This window comes from Antennarius striatus, chromosome 23, assembly GCF_040054535.1.
Source record: "Antennarius striatus isolate MH-2024 chromosome 23, ASM4005453v1, whole genome shotgun sequence".
NCBI classification, from domain to species: domain Eukaryota; kingdom Metazoa; phylum Chordata; class Actinopteri; order Lophiiformes; family Antennariidae; genus Antennarius; species Antennarius striatus.
Window position 1 is genome coordinate 2,410,241 of NC_090798.1, and position 15,828 is coordinate 2,426,068.

At 41.4% G+C, this 15,828-nt stretch overlaps 1 protein-coding gene across 2 annotated transcripts in view; it reads right to left on the reverse strand.

The window, feature by feature from the left end:
• LOC137590339 (phosphofurin acidic cluster sorting protein 1) overlaps positions 1 to 15,828 on the reverse strand; it is a 39,324-nt gene that overhangs the window by 9,737 nt on the left and 13,759 nt on the right. For both annotated transcript variants that reach the window (XM_068307894.1, XM_068307893.1), the window contains exons 2-10: positions 8,319 to 8,406; positions 7,677 to 7,766; positions 6,539 to 6,664; positions 3,793 to 3,937; positions 3,621 to 3,712; positions 2,673 to 2,750; positions 1,456 to 1,515; positions 591 to 751; positions 247 to 340 (exon numbers count right to left, since the gene is read on the reverse strand). In XM_068307894.1, the coding sequence (XP_068163995.1) occupies positions 247 to 340; positions 591 to 751; positions 1,456 to 1,515; positions 2,673 to 2,750; positions 3,621 to 3,712; positions 3,793 to 3,937; positions 6,539 to 6,664; positions 7,677 to 7,766; positions 8,319 to 8,406 (934 nt within the window). The remainder of the gene's footprint in view (positions 1 to 246; positions 341 to 590; positions 752 to 1,455; positions 1,516 to 2,672; positions 2,751 to 3,620; positions 3,713 to 3,792; positions 3,938 to 6,538; positions 6,665 to 7,676; positions 7,767 to 8,318; positions 8,407 to 15,828) is intronic.

The window sequence follows — 15,828 nt, forward strand, 5'->3', positions numbered from 1 at the left end:
GAAAATCCTTCTTTTTTTTTTTTTAGATATATTTGCACGCTGCACCTGTAATACGTGTTCTGTATAATTTAATTTAGGTAGCGTATTGACCCCTAGGGGACAATAATAGTTTCAGCGCAGTTTGCTCCCAGTGACACGGTAGGGTTTTCTTGTTTCTTAAGTGTCACATGAACGCCCCACAGCTCACATGAGTGACATTCCTGCTGCAGCTGCGGCTGTTTACCCCCCAGGATCTGAGTTACTCACCGGACTGAACGTGTCGCGACCCAAACTGCCTTTGCTGTTCAGGCTGCCAATCTCCGTTTGGGAGCTGGACTGGGACATCCCCTCGAAGAACGGCCTGAACGTGGGACACGCAAATACAAGAAACTGTCACGGCAGACCAATGCTCACAAGACGGTGAGAAAAACAGCACAGAGCAAGGACCCTCACGTGTCTAAGTCACCATGACAACTGATGAAAAATGGACCAAATATTTTAGAATACAACATTTAGACTTTGATTAGTTCTTGACACGATTGTGGTTCATCTTATCCTCCAGTCCTGTGCTATGTGAGAGCAACCAGAAATTTTCCAATCGATGCCGTTACCTTAGCTTAGGTTTGGGCGTGCTGAGGATGCTGTCCGTCTCCTCCATCTCCGGCCCGCTGTCGCTGGGGTTGTACATCTCAAGGCTGTCGTAGAGCTCGTCCAGGTCCTCCTCCACCTCCTGGATCTGCTCCCTTGATACGTGCTCAAGGCCGAACCCAACCTGTATGCCGACAAAATATGTGCACAGATTGAAAACAGACACAGTCACATTGGGTTATCCTTTATTATTTCTTTGTTTAAAGTGTCACCAAGTAGAATCCTCCATCAGCTGACTGTTAGGTGTAACTAAAAATTACCTTCACACTCCAACATTCACTTTAGGCTTCTGCACATTTTAATTATATGTCTGCTAAACCTTGACAAGAGTGCACTGATGAGTAAGTTTGAGCTTTCAAAGGAGGAATACAAGAAAAAAAAAAAAAAGCAACGGTATAATGATCAAAATAATCACCAAAAAAAAACCCCCAACAGACAACTGATGTGACAGGAGAAGAAGTGAAAACACAAACTGTAGGTTAACGCAGACAGACGAGGTGACAACCACACCCTCACACACTGTGCCGGATGAGTCACACACATTTAGGTGGGACTGCACACAAACGCATTAAACGAAGGCACATTTCTGTTCTATTTTAATCCCCTTTCTTGTGTCTCTTTTAGCCACCGGCTGCGTCTCTGTTGTTCTGCCATTTTTCTCCCACACACCTCTGTGAGTCTTCAAAGACAAACCCAAACATGTATCGACTTCGGCAAACACGAGCTGTGAACTCGTGAAGTGTGATGTCAGAGGGGGCGAAAACCACAGTGGAGGTGTGTGTGTGTGTGTGTGTGTGTGTGTGTGTGTGTGTGGTGGGGGATACTTACCTCATCTGTGACTTTAAATCTTTTCAGCAATGCAACAAATTTCTGCTTGATGTTGGGTTGCTGTAGAGGAGAAAAATGGGAACTATATTTCTCTTTTCACGCTTCATTCGAAACAACAGCAGGATGTATTTCTGTGCATCACAGAACGCGGAAGGGATATTTATACTCATGTTCCTGTGCATGCTGGGTGTGAAAGCATCATGTGTTAATTAGATTGTGTTATTGAGGTTTAATGGGTTCACTTCCTTCATAATCGTCTCGTCTTCAAACCCCTATCCAGCTAGCGGTCATGGGTTTGCTGGAGTCACCCCGGATAAGACAGGGCCACTGAATGAATACGATATTTGTAATCTAATACACATTGAAAACCAAGTTTGTCTATTTGGAAAGGTTGACATTGGCAAACTGGAATCGATTCTTTTTCAGTTGGAGAAGCTGCATTCACTTTAACGTGTTTCTGGCTTCTTTATGTAGAACAAACAATCTATTTTGGTTAAAAATGTTAAAAAGATTCTGCTACTTTAGAAAAAACAAACATATTTGTTGACTTAATTTATAGTCAAGCTTTCGTCTGAAAAACAAGTGAGTGCTTGAGTGGGTTGCAGAGAGCCGGAGTGATTTGGAGGTTGTGTCCCAATTCGCTGCTAGTGAGTGGAGAGGGCTGAGTGTATGTGTGTGAGTGTTTTGAGTGTGTGTTTATGTTCACCGTGTGCGTTATTTAACTGCAGTGGTGCAGAAATTATGGTGGCGGTGAGTTGTGTTCCACAACGAGGCTGTACTCGACTTCTTTGTGTTTCCATTAAGTAAATGTATTTACGCTTTTTGTGTCTGGATTACGGACAATTTATTATTGCTCTGTGTTTCTGCTGTGCGTGTGTGATTGTATGTGTGTGTGTGTACAATCTAGTGTTGTGTCTTACTGACAATGGGCTTGAAAAACATGTACAGAGAACAAGTGAGAAAATGAGTTCATAAGAAATAACAGGAGGCGAAGCAAGGTGGGGGGAAGGAAGGAAGGAAGGTGGGGAGGGAGGGAGGGAGGAAGGGGAGAGACTAGGAGAGGTTGAATGAGGTGAAACCAGAGGCCAGTCAAAATAAATCTATTTGAAAGGTTCTTTACAAAGACGGTTTGCAGCAAATTGCTGGTAGAGAAAGAAAAGCAGAGAACGGACGGATGGATGGAGGGATGGATGAGGTGAGAGAGGTAGTTTCCTTACCCTAGTGATAGCAGCATTGGAGGGAAGCTTACGCCTTGGCTTCTTCTTCCTCACCTCCTCGTCTTCGTCGAATAGATACTGAGAAAGGAAGAAGTCCTTTATTCGAAGAGTGACAGATGAGACAGGAATCTCAGACGTACAGGAGACTTGTTGGTTTAATTATATTAAAACATTCTTATCTTTTAACGTCATGATTGTGGCCTTTGTTCTTATCAACTCTGATAATGTTGTGTTCAGTTCACTGCTAAATTCTGGGATCATTGATACGTCAAAGTCAAACGGGGCGAGAAGCACGAGCGTGAAAAATTTCTGCTTGAAACTGGAGTATTGGTCTGAGTTGTTACCATGCAGCTTCTCTCACCCCAGATCATCTCCCCCCGGTCTCCCACAGCTCTCCCCCCCTCCATCCCTCTTTTTAAAGCAGTCTCTAAAGCCTCATCGCTCCCTCCTTATCTCTCTCCACTGCCTGCTTGCTCTCTTCTCTCTACACGCCCATCCACTGAAACTCTATATATGTCTCACTTAAGCCAGGAGAAACGAAGCAACACTTTTTGTGTGTTAGAAGTGTAACCTACTACATGTAGAAGGTAAAAACACCCAGAACAACATGATGCAGTCAAGCAGACAGGAAGTGTTACATTTAACTAACCATAAAGATATGCATGGCCAAGAAAACTGCCATGCTGCTTTTATTTCATGCTGTAATGTTAATAATATTCAAACAAAATGGAAATCGCTTGGATTAAAAACAGGAAAATAATTTGATGTAATGCATTTTTTTATACCTTATAAATTTTTAATGACTGCAGAGCGAAGGGCAAGCAGTCACATCTTAAGCTGTACTTTACAGGACATCTTAAGGACAAACATGATTCACTGCATAGATGAAAGCAACCCTGAAATGAATCATTTTCTAGATTTTTTTTTGTAGTCTTTGTTCAGAGCTACCTGTCCATGAATGGGATCGTCGCTGCCTTCCTGTTCTGATGAGTAGCTCTCCTCGTCCTCCTCAGAGTAGTTGTCGATGTCTGGGGAGCGATCTGGAGGGACAAAGACGCTGTTATGAAGGGGGACACGCTGACAGAAAGGAGTGCGAACAATTAGAAGACCATGTCCTCACCAGACATCTTTGCTTTTGGTCCCTCGTGGTCGATCGGTTGGCTGGACAGGGAGTAGACGCGGATCTCTGCCACGGGCAGCGAGGCGTCTTTCAGCTGGCTGTGGAGTCCCAGGACCTGGGCCCCTTCGCTGGGGTGCTGCATCACCTGGGGCACAGTACCGAGATGTTATAAAATAACTATAAATCATAAAAAAGCACCACTGGTGACTTTAAAGTACAAAAGAAAAAACAGCATTAAATAAGAAAAAATGTTTTGGGACAGCAATGTCTTAATATTCATATTTTTACACACAGAAATACAAATGCGGGTTTCTTGCATATTAATATGCATTTCTTTTAAATACCCAGATTATTTTTTTAATGTCTTGTTTGATTTAAATTCTTAAATGCTTCAGAGCCTTTGCACAATTCATCCAAATGCTAAAACAGTAAAATACAAAAGAGAGCTAAACAAGGAAAGTGGATGCATAAACCTTTCAAAGAAATACGCAGGAGAATGAGAAGCATATCAAACTGATCAAAGGCAATCAAGACGGAATACAATTTAAATCAGAGAGGAGGATAAACTCAAATGAGAGAGAAATGAATACAGATTGGACTGCGGTGAAATTTAGCAAAAGACAGAAAAGGAAGCTGTGGAGAAAAATGAGCAGTTAGGGATAAAAAAAACAACAACAGAAAACTGAAAGCGACACCATTGAGAGAAAAGCCGAACACGTCCTTCATCTCTGCAGCAAACCGCAGCATCACTTCTGCTGTGTTTGTTTAAGCATCTGAGCGACAGCCAGGGCTCAGCATTCGGCTTGCACTCACAGGGCTAATGAGGTTGATTACAAAAGCAGGCTCACAGATATCGCCATCACACACCCATACACTCGCCTGGAGTTCAGTCAACCTGCTTCAGATGCCGTCGGTAAAATAACGATTCCTGCAGAGGCTTCTTACAATTATTTTCAGGTCAATAAAGGCATTTGAGTAAATATGACTTCGCAGAGATGCCACTTTTCAAAACCATTAAAAATACTAAGGGCATACAATTCTATTCATACATCACTTTTTAAAATCAAACAACCAGGTCTAGAAATATAAACAGCTTTGCAGGGGTTAAAAGGTGTGAAGAGAAAATGCAATCAACAGATTATGATACTGAATAAAATTAATTATCACAGAAACCGAGATCTTTAACATCTTTAAATCAAGACTCAAGGGAATGAGTTCAGAACTAATTTCTGTGTAATTATCATTTGTGATAGTGCTTCATAATTTGATCATTTCCAAGAATTTGTCTTTTTTAATCGCCAAAACTGACAGAAAGAAATCTTTGGGAATATTTTAGAAGGCTTTGGGATTTATTTTGCAAGCAGAAGGCCTCCCACACGTTCATATTCTGTACTGGGCTGTATCGACTGTTCTATTTGGTTTCAGTTGCTCTCGATAAACATCTCGACTGACTGTTGAGACTGTAAACATCCCGGAGACCTGCCTCTTGATTAAGCCTCTATTTGTCCTTTTTAACTCCACAAAGTCATTTGTGGTGAGCCACTTGATTTCGACGCTATAAATAATTCTCTAGCAGCCACCGGCATCCGTAGCATTTCAGGAACACCCTCGTGTGGACACAGCAGTACAGACAGACACAGCTATTAATCACAGACATTTTAAAAAAGATTTCATAAAGAGATCTAGAATGCGAGGAGCGTTCTGTGTAAGAGTCTGGAACTTAAATCGAAGGTTGATTTATGGTTAAAGTTATTGCGGCGGAGAAAAGAACCGTGGACCAAAGATCAAAATCAAAGAGTGAATCTAAAAGGCACTTTCTTGGATTGAGTTTGGATGAAGGCTAAATGAAGGTCAATGTCAAATCTGTTGTGGATGTGCATGAGAGGAGGCCATTCCCTTCATGACGGATCGGTATTTGGTTTAAAATTGCTTTTTGATGACACTCAGCCAGACGGAGCTAAACGGATATTATGCCAAGGCAAACGGCAGAGGCTGCCTGTTTTTAGAGACGCAAGCCTATGACCCATAGTTTGTTGTGTCAACGGGCCGGCATCAGAGGGGACTCCTGATGAAGGGGGGGGAGGTGAGATTTCGCTGACTCAGCAGCTCACAGCTGACGTGCCCTCAAACATGTGGTTCAACGTCCATCTGCTGCTGCTGGAGGTGACCTGAGCTTAAAATACACAGAAATGCACCAACAAGGAATTCTAAACGGGAGCTAATTTTTCTTGCCTCTTCCAAACTGCTTTTAGAGTAAAACAGTAAATTAGGTCTTAAGACGGTTTATGCAAAACATTTCTTCTGCTTCACAGTTGTGAATATTTCATGAATCTCTTTGGCTTTTGTGAAAGAATTTTGAATATCTACCAGGTTTTGATCATTTACCAGACAACAATGTTCTAACATCATTTTTTAGGTCCTCAGGAAGGTCTGATGTGTACTTGTCTCTGTTTAAAGCACTTTAGGGGAAAAGAAAATTTGAACCATGCACAGAAATTTGGAAAAAACAAGTTTGCCCTATTTCTTTTAATGTCAGAATAAATGAATGATTATTTAGTTTCGGTTAAACAGACATAGAAAATAAATCAGGAACAACTCAGCTACAGGGTGCAGTAGAGCTTCTGTTTGAACTCTTTCTCAAATAACAAAATTTGATAAACGTAATCAGAAACTTGAGGGGATTCTGGGTAACGTGTGACAAAATTTTAATGTTTCGTTGCTTAATATTCTAACGGCGGTGTGGTACCTCAGCCATGTTGATGAGTCCCAGAGCCAGAGTCTTGTAGCCGAGGATGGTTCGGTTCTTGTATCGCTTCCGTCGCTGCAGCATAATCTGGAGCTTGTTGGCGTCTCTCTTGAGGAAGTGTGGGTACTGAGGAGACAAACGAGCACATAAGCACATGGACAGATGACACGGGATGAGGTGTTAGATGGGTTCAGATGCAGACTTGGTTTCCAGGTCTTGATAATTACCTTGTATTAAGTAATTTGGTTGCATAAGATAAAGTTCACACCAGCTCAACCACCTCTCACATTTCCACATGTCTAATCCTTTAGTCACACCCCAGCTGAGATGTTAACTCCATTCAGAATCTTGGCCAAACTATAAATTAAACCAAGCAACACCTATGAACCGTTCAAGGCCATCCAGCTTCTCGGTTTTAATGGGGTTTCTCTCTGCAATGCTGTACTGGTAGAAAGTTTAATGTTTAATGTCTAATGTCTAATGCGTGGCTTCAGTCAGGAACATACAGAGCGAAAACTTCCCTGACCTTTAAGAAGCGTTTAGAAAGTGGCGAGTATAGCGGGAGAAAAACTAAGGGAACTAAGTTAAGTATGCTGTTCCCCAACGCACAGAGGTGGTGAATGCTAAGAGCTGCAGGCGCGTTGATGCATGCTGATGTCTTTGTGCAACACTTCCTGCTTATGAGATGCTGGTGGTTCACGCTCTACGATGTTAAATCTTGTTTTTTAGTTGAGCTAAAAAACAAGATTTTTAGCTCCCCAGTATGGGGATGGAAATGTCAGTAAGCTAATTGGTCTGCAACATCTGCTGTAAAGATTTGGTCATGCATGGTCCCCAGCGGATGAATTGTAATGATGACTTTTTACCTCGAGTTTTAATTCACTTCATTTACGAATAACACTTTTTTCATCAACCTTAATGAGTAGATGTAAATGAACTTACTTGAAGGTTTGAAATATAATGACGTAATAATGTTAGAGGGACCGATTTCCCACCTCAGGTGAGAAGGGAACAAAGCGTACAGCTATTCATGGGGAAGATATTCAAGCGGAACGAACAAAAAAAGTACAAGATCAGACACTTTTTTATTGTACTTCAGACTGATGAGCATCAAACCCATCTGAACCGTCACCTTTACCTGCAGGGAGAAGGTGAGCTGTAGGTCCGTCTCTGTCAGCCCCGCTGAGGACAACAGGATCTCGTTGGAGCGCAGGATTCGCTTGGAGCCCTAAGGAGGTGATGTAAGGAGGAGAGACAGCGTGAGAAGACAAAAAAAAAAAAGAGAATGTCACAAGTGCAGGGAAAGATGGAATGATTACTGTTAACATGCCTCGGTCGACTCAGACTGAGTCAAAACAATGAACTCTTGTTCAAAAAGAGAATCATGGGAACAACAGAGGTTGGGGAGAAAGGAAATTGATTGATGGGAGAGTGGCAGCAGCAGCACCATGGAAGAAGACTTGGCACGACCCTTGGCATTTATATACCAGAAACAGTGGATCTTTAGAATCTAAAAATGTACATTATATAAAAAATATAGACTGTTTTATGAAGCTGAAATCTTATGAAAGCTACAGAAATATTTCAGCTTGTATTGTACAAATAACAACTGAGAAAACCTGAAAATATCTGTTGCTTCACGAAGTGACTGTTGTGACTTTTGATTACATTTCCATGTTTTTGTAAATGACTGTAAACCAAATCTATTATGAGGATTTCATGGCAACTGTCCTGAATTGAAACCGTGTCTGGTTTCATGGTATCGTCTCATATCTGGTACCTGTAGTTTGACTGCTATCACCACGGAGGTGAGATCTTTGTCCAGCTCCTTCAGCATGATCAGCTTCTTCAGAGTCAGGTTGAACAGCCTGTAGACAAAACAGAAGTCAGGTTACAATTAGTCAAAATTTCTGGCAACATGATCAACAAGTCAGCATCCACTCCCTAAAGCCAGCAGGTCAGGAACATCAGACCCAGTCGATTTAGTTTTACTGTAAATTATGGCTCAGTAAAGAATGGAAAAAGCAGGTAAAAGTAAAATGAGGACTTGTGAGGCTTTTTTTAAAAAATTCTGCTTTATTTGTTTCTGCTTTATTTTTCAAATGTGTTGAAACACAGTTTCGGTGGAAAGATGGAGAATGGATTCATTTTTGTTGACTGTACTTCCATTTACTGCTGAATCTAACATGAATGCATTTATACCGAGATGAGAGTTTGAAGAGTTTCCATTTCATATTTGACTGCACTAGTTAGAACAGGCCGTGTCTAATTCACTGGAAATCAAATGTATGCGTATCGTCTTGGATGCTAATGTATAAGTATGAATGAAAAGTATGAAATGATGTCAACTGTGCAAAACTGGCTAGTTACCATGGTGACAGCTCCCTTTTCTGCTAATCATTACTTTCTTAATCTCCTTAAAAACTAAAGGAAGGGAGACACTTGAAAAGTGCAGCTTTCCGTTTTATCTGATGACAAGATGATAAAAATAGAATCAATCTGGCCCCTGATGGGCAAGGAAGTGGTTTGCTATTTTGGTTAAAAACAGGGGGGGGGGAAACGAACACTCGTCACTGCACACGACAAAAAATGCAAAATTATGCATGGATGTCTTCCTTCTGGGAAGCACAGAACAGTTTGCTCCTCATACGTGAGATTCTTACCGCTTCCACACACAAAAACAGCCCAAAACAGCACTGTTAACACTTTAATTGTTCAAAAACGCAGAGGAACATGAATCAAGGAGTGGAATGGAAACAGACAAAAAATACAAATATCAGACATAAACAGCAGCTGTTCAGCCAAGGGTCAGTCTGTTCAATAATTCATCTCCAGGACTGGAGGCAGAAAATAAACATCTAAAATAGAGCTGCTGGGGCGCCTGGGGGGGAACGACAGAAAGAAGGAAGACAAAGAGAATTACAGACAGTGATGTCAAAGAATGACAAAAGGAAAAAAGACAAACAAAGGAGTAGAGAATGAGAGAGGATACGAAATGGTAAAGGAGGAGCATGACAATAAAGCAATGTAGAAAAAGCGATAGAGAAGGGAAATTAATTTTCAGATGGTGGAGTCAGAAGAGACGAGGAGACAGACCGAACACCGAGGAATGCTGGAACTGAACATCAGGAAGGAATGAAGGGTCAGAAAGAATTCTGGGAGGAACAGGAAAGAATCACGTCAATAAATTTCTCTATTTTACTTCAGATCGGTGGGTAGTTTAAAAGAACAGCAAAATCAGTCAACAAAATATAATTGCAGTACAAACCAAAAGAGTTTTATATTTGTAATAATGTGAAAAAGTAAAAGCTTAAATCCTTCTTTTCACTCTCATCGGTATTTTAAACTGGAGAATCAGCAACATAACACTGAAAAACAGAAACAAAACAAATGGAAATAAATTGATATGAAGGTCAAAGATTGTCTTTGTTGTCATATTTAATTATATTTGTAGATCTGTCCTGCGGTGCCTTCGCTGCACTCCTCACTGTGTAATTTACCAGCTTCTACTTTACCCCAGGAAACATTTTAATTGGCTCATTGTTTTCAAATGTATTTATCTTCATCTTTCTTCCATGTTTAACTTAATTTAATATTCAATATCAATCAACATCAGTCCGGCTTACTGAACGTTTTCACCCTGCCTAAAACCGTCAAAGAAATCAGGACATTTCAAGCTAAAAGCAACACGAGACTGGAATCATCTCCAGGTCTGGTAAGGAAGGATGCAACACAATCACAGCTATGTAGATCAATAATCCAGGCAGGACACAATCTGGAACTGTTAATGCAACTTTAATAACAGGGACAAAGATTAAAGGCAGAAAAACTGCAACCCTGCACCTCCAGCTTGCTCTCATCCCAACTGGACCTGTCCTCCAAATCCAACCCACTTCACTCCCTTTCATCTTTCTTATAGCCCCTCACATCCTGACACTGAAATGGACAAGTGTCCCGATGCGGCATCGCAACACTCAGAGAGCTTTTCTCCGTTTCTTCCAAGGCTGTCCGCACAAGATCAAAGTGGCCAGGAGAGGCTGAACCTATGAATAAAAACAAATCAATTTCTCCTGCGCTGGAAAAGGGCAGCTAAGTGCAGCTTCTGCTTACACCTGCTGGATATGAGTGGAGCGAATCAAGGTGGAGAGGATGGAGCAAAGCCTGGTCTGCCAGGGGTCGATTTGGGAGGGGGCTGAAGCACCTGTTGTAAGCCATTAGGGAGGGAAAGGGGGGAGGAGAAAACGGGAAAACGGGTGAGGGGAGGAGGATCTGACTGAAGGGGTTGTGTGACTATGACGAATTTAAAAATCAAGATTACATATTAAAGTTTTTTGAATACCTTCAAAAAAATACAATGGAAAGATGACCCCCCCCCCATTGTTGTCTTAACTACAAGAAATCCCTCTGGAACACCCCCCCCAATGAAAGCCTGTCACTGCACCTCAGCACTCCTTCATTATGAGCTACCTGAAACAAAAGCTTGAGTGTGACATGATTATACAGTAAAGACTGGAAAACTGGGAGTGCAGCATTTTCTTTCTTGCCCAAATAATTACAAACCTACACCTACAACACAACCTATAATTATAAGATGTATTGAATAATAGAAAACAACAACAAGCCACTTTGTCTTGCAGGGAGGCTGAGCCAGAGTTTTGATTAATAGGACCTCAGACCTCGATCTCTTGGGAGGCAAATCTGATTTCCACATTGATTGGGGTCTGGCTTCAGTGTTTGAGAAATCTCGGTATCAGGGAATTAGAGAAAGGAGGTATAAAAAAAAAATCAAAAACAAAAAAATGAAACACTGCCATTTCATGTGCATTTTCTGAAAAATACAGAAAGAACAGAACATAGGAGACGTGTACGTTAGGGATGGTCATGTCCCAGATGCAAAGCCCCCCTCTCTTAGGAAGTATAAGATGAAAGCATACATTTTTTTATTTACTTTGAGCTCTGCTCTGGAAATGAAATGTGCCGGACCGAGGGGATTCCTTCCTCCGGCTCCTCCACCTCATTGGAGGCGAGGGGTAATTAAAGGTTTGGGCCTCAGGTCTGGAAACATAAAAGCAGCTGCAGTCGTTTCTTTAAGCAGCAGCAGGGTGGGACGATTACTTTGGGGGCTCGTGTTCACTTACATCGTGAGGAAATAATTATTCTAACTGACTTAGAAAACCTTTTCTGTTTGTCTAGACGGGTGGTCTTCACCCAGCTCCACCCGTCTGACACCAACAGGAGATTAAACAAACTCTCCGGGGTTATCAGCGGATGCAGTTTGAACGACGTTGCCTCCTTTTCTGTTCCAGAAAAAAACACAAATGCTCGATGGTGTCAGATCAAAGGTGCAGTGCTTCAGCTCCTGCAACTGGCATCACAAGATCAATAAAACACAGACACACAGATTTTGCCCACAGTTTTAACTGCGACGTCAACACTCTCTGAAGGAGGCCACGCGAACGAATGAACCACAAAAATGCACAAACACAGCTTTACTCCCTGCACACTAATTTCACTTTAATGTGTAGTTTGTCCATTTTGTAAACTGTGATTCAATGAGGAGATTAAAAAGTGTGTGCAGAGCTGAATTGTGTGTTTGGTCAGGGTGGTTCTACTCCACCCCATGTCTAAATGTACTTTTTTTTAATGGCAACAAAGAGCAAAACTCACGTAAGCTAAATAAAAATACAAAAAAATCTGATCAATCATCGCATTTCTTTGTTTAGGGCAATGTGTGTGTCCTAATATCTCTTCTAAGAGCATTAAAAACATCTGCAGATGGTGTTAGGTGGATAAGTGTGTGTGTTTGTGTGTGTGTATCACTGTCATAGAAAGTCTTAATGGTTCTACTGGCCAAACTGGAGGAGACTGCGCTGCCATTCACCACCACTACATAAATTTTTAATGTCCGTTGGGTGAGAACACGTCATGTTTTTCTCCACTTTATTGCTCTGTCTACGGCACAAATGAAGGCATGAAATAATAGAATCCATCTAATTATTTAAGGAAAACTCACTTTGCTTGTTTAATCGATTTGTCTGTCAGTTTTTGCAGTTTTACGGGACTACAAATATGCTGCAGACTGAAATTGTCAACGTCCCATAACACCAGCTGATTTTGCCATCAATCACTTTCTGATGGCTTAGCATTAAATTTTCAAAGAGACACTCGTGGTGCCAGAGCAGCAGAGACCACCTGATTTGGATGATCCGTTGACTTTTGGTCAATCTTCATTTTAAAGTAGGAGTTTTGTCAAAACACAAAGACACAAATTAAATTATTGAGGATCAGAAAGTTAAACACAAAAATATTGAGCGAGTGTGTGACTCTGTGAGGGTCAGTCCACGTGTGCAGGCCTGTGTCTTTAAGAAAAGGTGCCTGTGGTTACCTTGACAACAGTCTGTCATGGCTGATGTGACCTTGCCGTGTCATATCAGCAAATCAACATGCCAGAAACAAACAGTCCTTCTTCTGTCCTTCATGTTGTCTCCTTTCCTCTATTTTCTTCTTTCAGCATTTCACCTCCTTCATCTAAACTTTCCCTTTTCTTGCCTCCCTCCCACCCTTCTGACGGCCAATACCTCCAACTCTCCTCTACCTTCCCTTTTCTATCCTAGATTACTTTTCTTCTCCTCCTCCGTTTTCATCCTTTCCCCTCCTCTTCGCGTCATCCGTGCTTTGTCGCATCATTTATTTAAAGGACAACTCCTCAGCATCCACTCCACCCCCTCCTCCCTTAAGTAACACCGTGTCCCCACCTCTCTTCCCTTAATTGTGATCAATGGCGGTGCTGGTGCTTCGCTGACAGGAAAAGCGAGAGTCTTTTTACCCTCTTTCTTCATTAGCATCTCCTTTCTGTCTCTGAACTCATTATCATTCCATGACATGGATTAGCTGGTCTCCGACATGCAGCCTGACCTAAAACTCTTTGTTGCTCAGGGCAACACCCACCCACACCCACTGAAATCAATACAAATGATTGGAAACTATCCAACTTCACTTTAAGCCTGTCTGTCGTGGTGAACTGCTGACTCTCCAAAACTCTTGGCGCACAGTTTGAAATCATTTATGTGTAAGAAGTGACTGTTTTCTGCGTGCTTTGATGGCAAGTTATTATATTATAGACACACACACACACACACACACACACACACACACACACACACACACACACACACACACACACACACACACAGAGTCAGAATAATAATAATAATAATAATACACAAACGAATGAACTGGTGGAATTCAAGCACACAGGAAGGTGAAGGCAGAAAAAGAACCCTACTGATAGTAGTGAAAAAGTCAACAACAGCTGGTAGCATGAACGCTAACAGGCTAACAAAAATGACAAGCATTTGGGTCCTCACTAACGACTTTCTGAAAATAGCGCTTGGCTTAGTGGAGGCAGGCGATAAAGATGTCAAGAGTTCAGCAGAAAAGTGCTGAATTGTTTTTTTCTTTAAATTCTGTGTGACGCAAACAAAAGCATTTATCATTAAACAGATCCTAAGCTCTAAGTGTTACAGGTGAGGATGAGTGACAATACAACATGAACACAAATGGTATAACCATGAAGTATGTGGCTGATAATCTTACTTAATTTTACTCCCTGTACTAAAATGCACCATTTTACTTTTTAGTCATTAAATGCATCATAGTTATTGAATAAGTCACATGGTCCAACAGAAAATCTCTGTATTTATTTTAATCCAAACACCTGATTAAGTTGATGAATCTCTGAAGTGTTTCTAAACGTTAGACCAGCAGTGAACGATTGGCAATCTGAAATGAACAGCAGCAAAAATCTGTTTGTTTTGTGCAATAATTCATACAGTTTATAGGTCACGTTTAATCATCAAATTCATAGCAGGGATTGGCTGGTGTTAGTCATAGTTTCTGTTGCACAAAAACAAGACGACGACTAAAAAAGGTGACTGCACACAACTGGGATAGTTCTCCTAAAAATAAGTATAACTTCTCAAACGATTCAGTGTGCGGACAAGTCATAAGGTCTTTCCAATGTTCACAGAATTATCACTTTAAAATCAGGAAATCTCATCAAAGGTAGTCTGTTAGTCTGTCATAGTTCATTAGTGACGGGTTTTAATCATCCATGCTGCAGACGCATTTCAGTTGTACCCAAAAAGTAGTAAAGATCGACAATCCCCCAGATACGAAATACTGAAATAAAGATAATGAGCCATAAAATGAGGAAATGTTCCCCTTGATCCGATGGAACAACAAAGCAGTGACATTACACAGCAGACAGAACACCTGAGGAAGGCTTTATTTGAGCAGGAACCCGCTCTACAGGAGCACAACCTGCCTGCAGAGCAGCGTGAGTCATAAAGGTCTGCAGTCTGCTCCAACAAATGGTTAGCATGCTAGTCGCATTAGCGGCTTCGTAAGCCGCAGTGGTGCAGCTGACTAATGCTCCGGTAACATGAGAATGAATAGGCAATATGGCACAACAGTCTGGCAATCACATTAGAAAGGAAAAAAGAAACAAGACAGTGTGTAGTTGGGTTGGTGTGTGTGTGTCTGTGTGAGACAGAGAAAGAGAGGGAGAGAACGAAAACAAGCTTAGCAATACTTCATCATGCTGTCGTATTTACAATAACAGATGATGTATGACGTCTTATAACTTGTCTCATATGATGTCATCTGAGTAGTCATAGCTGAACATGAGGAGGTTGAAAAATCAACCAAAACTCTGTGTGTGGTTGGCAAAGGAATTCTGTTTAGCAAACACCTAAAGGCCAACTGTCAGCCCTGTTTGAGGATACACCAAAATAAAAATTCTCATTATTCACCTTCAAGAAAAACAGAAATGTCTACAAGAAAATGGATGAATGGATGCTTGGATATCAGGAGGAACGATTGTGTTGCATCTCTGTCACAGTCAGGAATCATCTACATTAATCAGGCCTGCAGGCCACACTTGTTTCTTTGTTTACTGAGTAGTAATAGTGCCGTAAAATGTATATTTGAAAAACTCCAGGGCAAAAACCTGTGAAAATTACACATGTGCTTTTCATGTTTCGCAGAGGAAAGCCGACTTCCACTCATTGATGAGCGGCTCGCTAACTATGCTAGCCGTGGACGATGCCGGTCGTGTTTACATCCTGCTTTGTCACTAGCACAAGCCTCTCTTTGTGAAGTGTATCAGATCTGTGGTAGAGGATGACTCCTCGAATACTAAGACGCCACTTAGTATTCTGATGATGACTCTGGCAGCAGTTTCTAATCAGAGTCAAAAGGGAAACTTCTGGATGATGTGCTGTGAGTCA